The sequence below is a fragment of the Myotis lucifugus genome, unplaced genomic scaffold, assembly GCF_000147115.1.
Source record: "Myotis lucifugus unplaced genomic scaffold, Myoluc2.0 scaffold_60, whole genome shotgun sequence".
Taxonomy (NCBI): Eukaryota; Metazoa; Chordata; class Mammalia; order Chiroptera; family Vespertilionidae; genus Myotis; species Myotis lucifugus.
In genome coordinates this window covers 5,488,933-5,500,662 of record NW_005871108.1, presented here as the reverse complement: position 1 = coordinate 5,500,662, position 11,730 = coordinate 5,488,933, and the positions used below count along the sequence as shown (strand labels likewise).

The 11,730-nt window shown below is 43.4% G+C and overlaps 1 protein-coding gene across 7 annotated transcripts in view; it reads right to left on the bottom strand.

Moving 5' to 3' along the window:
* PHF20 (PHD finger protein 20) overlaps nucleotides 1–11,730 on the bottom strand; it is a 132,341-nt gene that overhangs the window by 100,948 nt on the left and 19,663 nt on the right. For all 7 annotated transcript variants that reach the window (XM_006089479.3, XM_023754436.1, XM_023754437.1 and 4 more), the window contains one exon: nucleotides 4,209–4,323. In XM_006089479.3, coding sequence (XP_006089541.1) covers nucleotides 4,209–4,291 — 83 coding nt within the window. In that variant the 5' untranslated portion in view covers nucleotides 4,292–4,323. Of the gene's footprint in view, nucleotides 1–4,208; nucleotides 4,324–11,730 lie in introns of those variants that run through there.

Below are 11,730 nucleotides of genomic sequence, written 5' to 3'. Positions count from 1 at the left end.
GGGAAGAGGGGCAGGGGGAGCTACAGGAGGCGCAGCAGCGAGCTACTGGCGCACGGATTCTTGCACAGGGCTACTAGTAGGTATTAAATAAGTACCTATGAATTATGGACCCAAAAAGAAATCTTCCAAGTCCAGGAGGTTCCCTGTTCCATAATATTTTCTGTTTGAATGTTCATTAGGCAGCTTTTGTTGTTGTTGGTATTGATCTGTTTGAACAGATTTCTTCCTTTATATTAGAATTAGGAATTCTTTAAGAACAGAAATTATTGTATACACTTTCTATATGATTCCTTGGATGTATAACAGTGATTTATAAATAGCAGTATCTAAATAAAAATCAGAGGAGAAAAAAATACACCTATCACATCCTTATCAAGTGGTTAGTACCTGATTGCAGCTGCAACACCTCTAAACCAATCACCATCTCTGTGATTTCTCCTAGCCAATGGTTAAGTAGAAATACTAAGACAAGACTTTTTGGGAGACAAGACTCTTGACATCTTTGGGTTTGAAAGGAGTTTTTAAGGGTAAAATAGGCAGGTTTTAGGAATTAAGGAGTCCATAGAAAAAGCACAGGGCTACAGAGCTGCAGAAGGTACATTTCCATAAAAAAAGGGAGCTGAGAGCTGCAGAAGGTATACATTTACAGAATAAAGGGAAGGAAGCCCCTCATTCAGAGAGGGAAGAGGAAAGCCCAAAGGGAATAGAAAAACAAGGGAGAAGAGAACCTCACATACCTCGCTGTGAGGTTTGAGCTCTGAAGTTGCTATAGTGACCAAATCAGAGGGGATAGTGACCAATCAGAGATGGGATGTCAGGGCTAAAAGAACTGCAGCCTTTATAAACCCTGCAAAAAAGGGACTTAGTGGGACTCTCTCCCACTCCCCATGTGGGAGTCTGTGCTTATTTCTCAATAAATTTCCATCTTTCATTATACCATCTTTTGTCCATGGTTTCATTCTCGACTCCACTAGACAAGGACCCAGGAATCATCCTGCCCAGAGGAACATCACGCATTCCAGTTCAATTTTTGCATTTCAGCTTGTGGACTCTCCTCATCTCCTTCGCCAAAATTTTCTGAGAATTGCACTGCAGTCTAAAACTTCCCACCTTACTTCTCTCTCCTCCACAGGGGTCAGACTAAGCAAGACAATCTGATAGCTCTCCCAGTCTCTTCACCTCACTCCCCATTTCCTCCTACAGGTGATTTCCAAATAAATCAATTGCATAGCTTCTTGGGAGAATCCAATCTAACACACTAGCACTCACTAAGCCTGCAGTCTTGTGGGGAAGAAAAACAAGTACAAAAAAAAATCAAATCAAGTAATTTATAAACTGGAAAAGGTATAGCATGAGATAATTCTTTGAAGTGTTCTGTCTCCTGTTAGTGTTGATGTTTACAAGAATCTAGATATGTGTTAAAACTCATAGGTGTGTACATCAAAAAAAGGGGGAAGCCCTGACTAGTTTGGCTCAGTGGATAGAGCGTCGGTCTGCGGACTGAAGGGTCCCAGGTTCGATTCCAGTCAAGGGCATGTACCTTGGTTGCGTGCACATCCCCAGTGGGAGGTGTGCAGGAGGCAGCTGATCGATGTTTCTCTCTCTCATCGATGTTTCTAACTCTCTATCCCTCTCCCTTCCTCTCTGTGAAAAATCTATAAAATATATTTTTTTTAAAAAGGGGGAGGAATATTATTATATGTATATTAAAAATGATGTTAAAGGTAGCCCTGGCCAGTGTGGCTCAGTTGGTTGAGCGTCATCCCATGCACTCAGAGGTCCGCAGACTTCCAATCAGGGCACATACCAGGGTTTGGGCCTTCATCCCCAGTGGGGGGGTTCCAGGAGGCAGCCCATCAATGTCTCTCTCTCCCTCTCCACTCCTCTCTCTTTCTAAAACCTACAAAAACATATTTTAAAAATAAATAAAAATATGTAGATTCTGTGCCCCAAAATGAATGCAGAAATCTGTTTTAAAAAAAGAAAAAAAAAGTAGAGCTTGGAGGGCATGGCTAGTGGTCGAGCGTTGACCTATGAACCAGGAGGTCATGGGTTAGATTTATGAACGGGGCTTATGCCCAGGTTGCAGCTCAATCCCCAGTGTGAGGTGTGCAGGAGGCAGCGGATGGATGATTCTCTCATCATTGATGTTTCTATCTCTCTCTCTCCCTCTCCCTTCTGTCTGAAATCAATAAAAATATACGTTTAAAAAAAGTAGAAATAAAATTATACTGTAAGAGTTTTAAAAAGGAACTCACATTATTTATCTTGAAATACTATTTAACTTATAAATTAAATATAGAAATTTGTTACAAATTAAATATAATTTATCCTTAGATGATCTGTATTTTTTTAAATGCCAAGAAAATCTTCAACCTCATGCAGATTTGTTAGTAGTAATATTGGTATTTTTTTTTTAAATATATTTTATTGATTTTTTACAGAGAGGAAGGGAGAGAGATAGAGAGTTAGAAACATCGATGAGAGAGAAACATCGATCAGCTGCCTCCTGCACATCTCCTACTGGGGATGTGCCTGCAACCCAAGTACGTGCCCTTGACTGGAATCGAACCCGGGACCTTTCAGTCCGCAGGCCGACGCTCTATCCACTGAGCCAAACCGGTTTCGGCTAATATTGGTATTTAACTTTGAAATTATTTTGTGTACAACACAGAATAAGTCAAACAGGTCAATATGTTAGTGTGATTAGGAACAAAGATTTTTAATATAAAAGAAAGGCAAAAATATAAATTACAGCCTGGCATCAGTGTTTCAGTGGTTGAGCGTCAACCTATTAACCAGGAGGTCATGGTTCAATTCCTGGACAGGGTACATGCCCAGGTTGCCAGCTCAATCCCCACTGGGGGGCACGCTGGAGGCAGCTGATCAATGATTCTCTCTCATCATTGATGTTTCTCTCTCTCTCTCTCCCTTTCCCTTCTTCTCTGAAATCAATAAGAATATTTTTTTTAAAAAAAGGGGTGGGGGGAAGCCTACACTCTTTCTTATAAAAACTCAGAAAGGGTCCAGCCAGTGTGACTCAGTGGTTGGGTGCTGACCCATGCACCAACAGGTTGCAGGTTCAATTCCCAAATCAGGGGCCTGTAGGAGGCAGCCAAATGATGTTTCTCTTTCATCGATGTTCTCATCTCGCTCTCCCTCTCCCTTCCTCTCTCTCTCTAAAATCAATAAAAACGTTATTTTTTAATCAGCGGAGGGGAAAAAGAGTAAATTTTCCTTTAAAAAAATTTTTTTTTAACTCAGAAAGGTTTGAGTTCTGAAATCCCTACCTTCACATTCTAGGAAATTGTAGAATGTCCTCAACAACCATTGTCATTTTATACTTTACAAAGCCTTTCCCTACATATCCCCTAATTTCATTCCCAGACAAAATTCTGTGAGGTCAATACAACTATTACTTACAATTATAGATGAAGCTGATGCTCAAAGCAGCTAATTACCAGCCAGAGGTCAGATGTCAATGACAAAGAATACAACCCCTCAGCTTCTGAATCTAATCACCCCTAAATTATGACAATTAAATTTCAACCATACAACACACCCAGAAAACAGCAGGGGGTTGTTCACAACACAAGACCTGTTCTAATCTAACCCCTTTTCTTCACTCTTCCATTCCTGACCTTTCTCTCTTCTCCTCTTCCAGACAGGCAGCCAGGAGCAAAAGAGCTGCCACTATTAACTCTTCCCTTCCCTATAGCCACTCATGCTTCTTTTTCTCATAACTCTTTTCAGATGAAGAGGCAGAAAGGGTAAACAAGTATAAACAAGAGGTCACGGCCCTGGCTGGGTAGCCTAGTTGGTTAGAGCACCGTCCCAATACCCCAAGGTTTTGGGTTCAACCCCAGGTCATGACCAAGAACATAAAAGAGTCAACCAATGAATGCATAAATAAGTGGAACAAATCAATGTTTCTCTCCCTCTCTCTCTCTCTCTCTCTCTCTCTAATCAATAAATAGAAGAAATTAAATTTAAAAAAAAACTAGAGGTAACAGAATGGTCCCCCTAACACAGGAGTCCCTGAACCAAAGAGAAACGACATTCCCATCACTCTAGACTTGTCTCCTTCCACCTTCCAAGAGTCAGGGAGCAGGAAAACACTACAGAAAATCCCAGGCTACCCCTCGTTATCAGTGCTGTCAAAAGTCCTTTACTGAAGGGATTTAATTAATGAAAAAATATAAAAATACCAGTTTTTTAATCGGTCCCGGGCTTCCAACTGGGCTCCCACTTCAAAGCTGATTCCTCGTCTGTTAGGTGGATGCTTTGTCATTTTCAGTCATCAACGGGGCTGCCTTTATTCTCCTGAAAAAGCCAATTAAATATTTATGAAACTTAGGCAAAGTATGCCCAGAGTGTAGTATCACTCACTACACATAAAGAAAAAACAGGCATTATTCAAAACACAAAGCTCCAGGAAACCCTGTCTGCCCCCTCTTTCACTCCTGCCCTCATCCTAACACAGGTGTGCCCTCCACTGGTTCCTCCTCCTTTATGCAGCACCTTGTAATCTCTGGAACTGTGAAGAGAAAAGGACTTACATATAAAAGGGCATCTCTCAGAACTCCAAGAAAGCAACTCTCAGGGTTAAATTTAACCATTTGCTGATACAGTCACCAAATATCTGCAGACAGACTATTTAGGAAAACAGTGAAGACAGAGAGACAGAGTGCCTGCCCTCATGAAGCCTCCAATCCATTGAAGGACAAACATGTAGCCAGCAAACAGGTAAATGAACCCGGCCAGTGAAGCCCAGTGGTTGAGTGTCGACCTATGAACCAGGAGATTCCCGGTCAGAGTACATGCTCTGGTTTCGGGCTCAATCCCAGATAGGGGGCATGCAGGAGACAGCCAATCAATGATTCTCTCACATCATTATATATTTTTAATGATTCTTTTTTTTTTTTTAATATATTTTATTGACTTTTTACAGAGAGGAAGGGAGAGAGATAGAGAGTTAGAAACATGGATCAGCTGCCTCCCGCACATCTCCCACCGGGGACGCGCTCGCAACCCAGGCACACGCCCCTGACCAGAACCGAACCCGGGACCTCTCAGTCCGCAGGCCGACGCTCCATCCACCGAGCCAAACCGGTTTCGGCTATTTTTAATGATTCTTTTCATCATTGACGTTTCTCTCTCTCTCTTCCTCCCCTTCGTCTCTGAAATCAATAACAAAAATATATTTTTAGAAAACAGATAAATGAAAACTGCAACCTGTGACTGCTATGAATGTTAAGAGCTACAAATGAAGCAAACAAAAGCTGATCCACTGATTTCTGGCCCTACTTTTGGAAGACTGGACAAGAAAGATCTCTTTATATTTTCTTTGATCTATTAATATTTTCTACTTCTTATGTCCATTCTGATAATTTATATTTTCCTGAGTAATTCTTTTTGGTACTGGGATTGGTGATCATTTTCTAGGAGTAAAATCTATCACTAGTGGTAGTTTTGATGGAGATGGAGCCACTCTTGAGCTCTCAGGACATTTGAGCAAGCCACCTCCATAAAGCAAGCTACCCCTAACTAAATTCTCTCCCACTAAACTTTTTTTTTTAATCCTCACCTAAAAATATTTTTCCATTGATTTTTAGAGAGAGTGGGAAAGAGACAGATAGAAGCTCTCCCACTAAACTTTAGATCTCAACAGCCTATAATGTCCAATCTGCCTCATAGGAGCACAATCTTTGCAATGGATGAATGTGGAAAAATCACAGAAGTGGATCCTTATATCTGATGTGTAATACCACCACATCTTAGAAAAAATCTGCTTGCAATATATTACATGGAAAGGCAGGATACAAAATTATACCACTTTGAACTCATTAAATCTCATGTGCATGAGGGGAAAAAACTGGAAGAAAAAAACAGGCTGTAGGTGACTGTTCTTTTTCTCTTAAAGTTTCTTAAATTTATAGTTTATCACAACAGAAATTATCCGTAAGAAAAAAGAAAGTGTTATGTGAGGATGAGCTATCCATCAAGCCCATTCCAAAGGCCAAATATTGGGGAACACACAAAGTAATCAAACTAAGTCAGAAATGCCCTGGCAGGTGTGCTCAATGGTTAGAGCATCAGCCATATACATAAGGGTCTTGGGTTCGATTCCCAGTCAAAGGCACCTACTGGATTGTAGGTTTGATCCCCAGCCCCAGTCAAGGCACGTGTGGGAAGCAACCAATCGATGTGGGACATATCGATGTTTCTCTCCTTCCTTCTCTCTCCCTCTAAAAATCAATGGAAAAAATATCCTCAGGTGAGGATTAACAACAACAAAACTAAGTCAGGAATAGTTGATAGTTATAATTTAAAAAGCTAGGAAAGGGAGTCAGAGATTTGACTGGCTTTCCCTAATACTCTCCAAGAAAATAAGATATCAAATCAGATAGAAATACATCCAATCAATAGAAGTCCTATTTGGCTTGCCTCAACAAATTATCACAACAAATACAACAAATTATCTTTTCATCTCTGACCTCATGCATACCAAGTAATATTCAGATTAGTAAGTAGTTTAACTTCCCAGACTATGTGAAAATGTGATGCCAAACAAGAAGAAAGGCAGAGTGGCACTGAACACTCACTGAGCTGCTAGTGAAATGGGGATGGTGATGGTAATAGTACCTACTTGCAGGCAGTTGTGTGAGAGGGTTAATGAGCACAGGACTAGTATAAAAAATAAGGACTTGCCCTAACTGGTTTGGCTCAGTGGATAGAGCGTCAGCCTATGGACTGAAGTGTCCCGGGTTCGATTCCAGTTGAGGGCACATGCCTGAGTTTTGGGCTCAATCCCCAGGAGGCAACCAATCAATGATTCTCTCTCATCATTGATGTTTCTATCTCTCTCTCCCTCTCCCTTCCTCTCTAAATCAATAAAAATATATTTTAAAAAAATAAGGACTATATAGTTAGTAGCTATTAATAACTCTATTATTACAAACTTAGGCTTAAAGTAATTTGGCTAAGGTTCAGGTACAAGTGTCAGGCCCCAGAACAAAAGCCCAGGTCTGCTTGATTTCTGAATTAATACTTTTTTTTTTTTTAATCCTCACCTGAGGATATTTTTTCCATTGAGTTTTTTGTTTTGTTTTTTTTTTGTTGTTTTTACAGAGAGGAAGGGAGAGGGATAGAGAGTTAGAAACATCGATGAGAGAGAAACATCGATCAGCTGTCTCCTGCACACCCCCTACTGGGGATGTGCCCACAACCAAGGTACATGCCCTTGACCGGAATCGAATCTGGGACCTTTCAGTCCGCAGGCCGACGCTCTATCCACTGAGCCAAACTGGTTACGGCTCCATTGAGTTTTAGAGAGAGTGGTGGGTAGGGAGGAGGGGAAGAAAGAGAGACAGAGCAAGAGAAAGAAAGAGAGAGAAAGAGAAACATCAACATGAGAGACACACAAATTGACTGGTTACCTCCCGTACATGCCCTTGACCAGAAATCAAACCTATGACCCTTCTGTCAGTGGGCTATCACTCTAACCACTGAGAAAAACCAGCCAGAGTTGAATTAGTACTTTTATCTCACAACTCCCTTGCCCCAGGTACCCCAGAGACCTTTCATTAAAATACAGGAGTGGCCCTAACCGGTTTGGCTCAGTGGATAGAGCGTCAGCCTGCGGACTGAAGGGTCCCAGGTTCGATTCCAGTCAAGGGCATGTATGTACCTTGGTTGCGGGCACATCCCCAGTAGGGGGTGTGCAGGAGGCAACTGATCAATGTTTCTCTCTCATCGATGTTTCTAACTCTCTATCCCTCTCCCTTCCTCTCTGTAAAAAATCAATAAAATGTATTAAAAAATAAAATAAAATGAAATACAGGAGTGTGGGAGCAAGGGAGTGAATGAATAAAGATGACTAAATTATTCCCAACGACTCAAGAAAACAAATTCCTTCTACTGTCTGGGATGGGAAATCCTCTAGTGTCACTCTCTATTTACGAACCCTGGACCTACTCCTATGCCCACCCTCATCAACACAACTTTCTATCTACTCTCTAACATCAATCCCTCCTCCTCTACATCCTGCTGGATTTGTCTGTCACTGGCTCGAACCCTCATCATAGCCACTCAATTCCAACGTATTGGACCATCTAACTAAACTCTCTCTAGAAATTCACAGCTCCTGGCTGAACCTCCTGCCCATGGCCCCGACCAGAATCTGGGCTACACCAAGGAGCCCCACCTTCTTAACCGTTTGAGTCTCAAGCATGCGATCGCGCTGCTTGGTATTTCTCGACATAAAATAAAACAAGCGCTATCACGCTGTTTGGGTCTTTTCGTACTCATTTAGAGAAAGTGCGGTTGCGCTGTTTGGGATTCTTCGACAGTGTTTTTTCAATACCCCCTGGGACTCAAACGAATCGTATGTTTTCTCGACATAAAATCTCAGCAGCGCGATTGCGCTGCTTGGGACTCAAACGGTTAAGCCCTTTTTGAACTCCTATATGGGAGACCCTTCTTGCTCAACCACCGTCCCCCTACTGATCCTCCTCCCCTGGGTACGTATCTCCCGTATCTGTCCTTACCCAGGCAGCTGCTCCGAGAACACACCGACAGGTTTCTGCCCAAGCCAGAGCCGACCGACCAGGACTCCCGAGTACCAGCCCTTCACCCTGGTGACTCGGTCCTCCTTAAAAACCTACATCCAAAAGCCTTGGAGCCTAGGTGGACAGGACCTCACACTGTAATCCTCACAGCCCCCACAGCGGCCAAGCTGCTTGGCGACCCGTCGTGGCACCACCTCTCCAGGCTCAAGAGGACCCCGGAGTCGCATGACTTCTATAAATGTGAGGTGTTGGGCCCCACTAAGGTCCGCCTTAGTCGCCCTCCCCCTCCTCCTTCTCCTCCCGGCCCTGGGCAACCTACACCAACCCCCACCCGCTTATGTGTGGAGGTTCAAGGTCCATGATGCCTCCCGAAACTCCAGAGCCCACCCTGCCCCCACAGATGTGCTACCAGACCAGTAATCCGGTAACTGGGAGACAAGTCACTTAGAACTGCACCCAAAACCACACCGCAGCCAGTCTCACCAAGACCAGCCCGGGTACCTTCTTTTGGTGCAACAGCACCTTAAGCAACAGCATGACCTCCTCTGACCCCGGGCCTTGCTTCGTGGTCACAGTAGTTCCCCAACTAACCTTGTATAAAGAGTCAGAGCTCGCCTGGTTGCTCCCTCCATCCCGCCCCCGGACCCACCGGGCCGCCTTCCTCCCTGTCACATTAGGGGTGAGTATCACTACCTGGATAGGCCTCACCAGGGGGCCCTTGGGAACAGTTTGGTCTCTGCTCAGGACTTCAATAACAAGCTCCAGTTAGCCCTGGAGTCTACTACCGCCTTTTTTAGCTTCCCTACAGCGACAAGTAACATCAATAGCCCAGGTAGCCCTACAGAACCAGCGCGCCTTAGACCTTCTGACTGCAGAAAAAGGAGGAACCTGCATATTCCTTCAGAAAGAATGCTGCTACTACATCAACAAGTCCGGAATAGTGAAGCAAAACATGCAAACCCTGACTAAACTGAGTGAAGAACTACATGCAAGACACTTCCAGGACAACTCTCCTTTCGGCTGGTTCCAAAGCCCCTTAGCTACCTGGGTCCTACCCATGATAGGGCCCCTGATTCTCATCTGTGTCTTTTTTCTCCTAGCCCCCTGCCTCCTCAAGTTCATCCGCTCCCGGATCACGGAGCTGTCACGGGTGACTGTGAATCAGCTCCTGCTCCATCCCTACACTCGGCTGCCCTCTGACTTGCCTCTGCCTACCTGGCCTTTAAAAAAACACACACACACACACACACACACACACACACACACACACACACACACACACACACACACACCGTCGTCCCTGGTCAGCTGGAAGTAGTCAGACCGAGTCGGCATCCCCTATCACTAAAAGGCCGGGATGTTAGGTTGGAGGGAGCCCAGGATCAGATGCATGCAGATGCGTGACGAGATAATGGACCCTCCCTGGAATTTCTAACAGATCAGCGTGCCAGACACAGATACCGGCTCCTCCCTAATATCCACGATGACCCCCACACAGATACTGACTCCTTCCTGAATACCCTGCCGACCCCTGCAGTGGGAACTTCCTCAGCTCATGCCCCCGCCCCTCATTAAACACCAGTATAAAAAGAAACCCCCCTTCCCTGTTGGTGCGAATCCACTGGCCCTGTCTTTGGGATTCATGGGTCGCCCGGGGATGCAGATTAAAAACTTTCCTTTTCTTTCTTTAAAAAAAAAAAGAAAACAAATTCCTCTTGAGGCTGAATTGTCAGAAGGTTTTCCTTATCATGAATTAAAACCTGTTCATTTTAACTCTGACCCACTTGTTTGAAGTTTCACTCTCTGGTATTATACAGAACAAGACTAAGGACTAATCTGCCTTTCACTTCCAATCCCCAATCTTCCCTCCACTCCTCTGGGAGTGGCAGAGTTTGTTTTTACATTTCACATTCATTCGTTCAACAAACCATTAGTACTGTCATTAAGGCACTGTGCTGGAAATTAGAAATAAGAAATCTAACTCAGAAAAAAGAACCAAGATGGCGGCGTAGGGAGCAGACCTGTGTGTGCTGCTCTCTCACAGCATCACTGAAACTATCAACTATGAAGTAAACAACCGCCACTCAGAACCATGGGGAAGTTGGCCCAGTGGGAGATCTACAAGAAATCTAACTCAGTCCTCACTTCAGTCCAGCCAGGAGGACAAACACAAATACTGAGAAGAGATGAACAAGCTCTAACAAAAGGCAAGGGGAGAGATACCCTGGAAATCATTTGAAAGTCTCAATTTAATCTGACAACACCTGCTAATAAAAAAGAGTTCAAGACAGAAGCAGGAATTTTTTTTTTTATTACATAAGATGCTTCTCACATTTAGGTATATTTTTTTAATCCTCAACCAAGGATATTTTTTATTGATTTTTCAAAATATTTTGTATTGATTTTTAGAAAGTGAGGAAGGGAGAAACATAGATGTGAGAGTGAAACATCTGAGTGGCTGCCTCCTGCAACCCCCTACTGGAGATAGAGCCCACAACCTGGGCATGTGCCCTGACTGGAAATAGAAAGAGAAACCTTTTGGTGCACATGATTATACACAACCAACTGAACCACACTGGCCAGGATTTTAATGATTTTGAGAGAGAGAAAAAGGAAGAGAGAAACATCCATGTGAGAAACATCAATTGGTTGCCTCCCTTATACGCCCTAACCAGGGATTGAACTTGCAACCTGGGTGGTATGCCCTGACCTGGAATTGAATCCACAACCTTTTTGATGTACCAGATGATAATCCAACCAACTGAGCCACCCAGTCAGGGCTCACATTCAGTTTTTTGTTGTTGTTTTTTTTTAATATATGTTATTGATTTTTTACAGAGAGGAAGAGAGAGGGATAGCTAGAAACATTGATGAGAGAGAAACATCGATCAGCTGCCTCTTGCACACCTCCTACTGGGGATGTGCCCGCAACCAAGGTACATGCCCTTGACCGGAATCGAACCTGGGACCTTTCAGTCCGCAGGCTGACGCTCTATCCACTGAGCCAAACCAGTTAGGGTGACATTCAATTTTAAACACAAATTTTTTTCCAGATACAACAGGGCTAAGATTCCATAGCTTTTAATTTATCCATTCTTTTTAGCTTTTCTTCCAAAAATCTCCAGCTTCCAGAAACAGAGGAAAAGGAATATGTTCAATA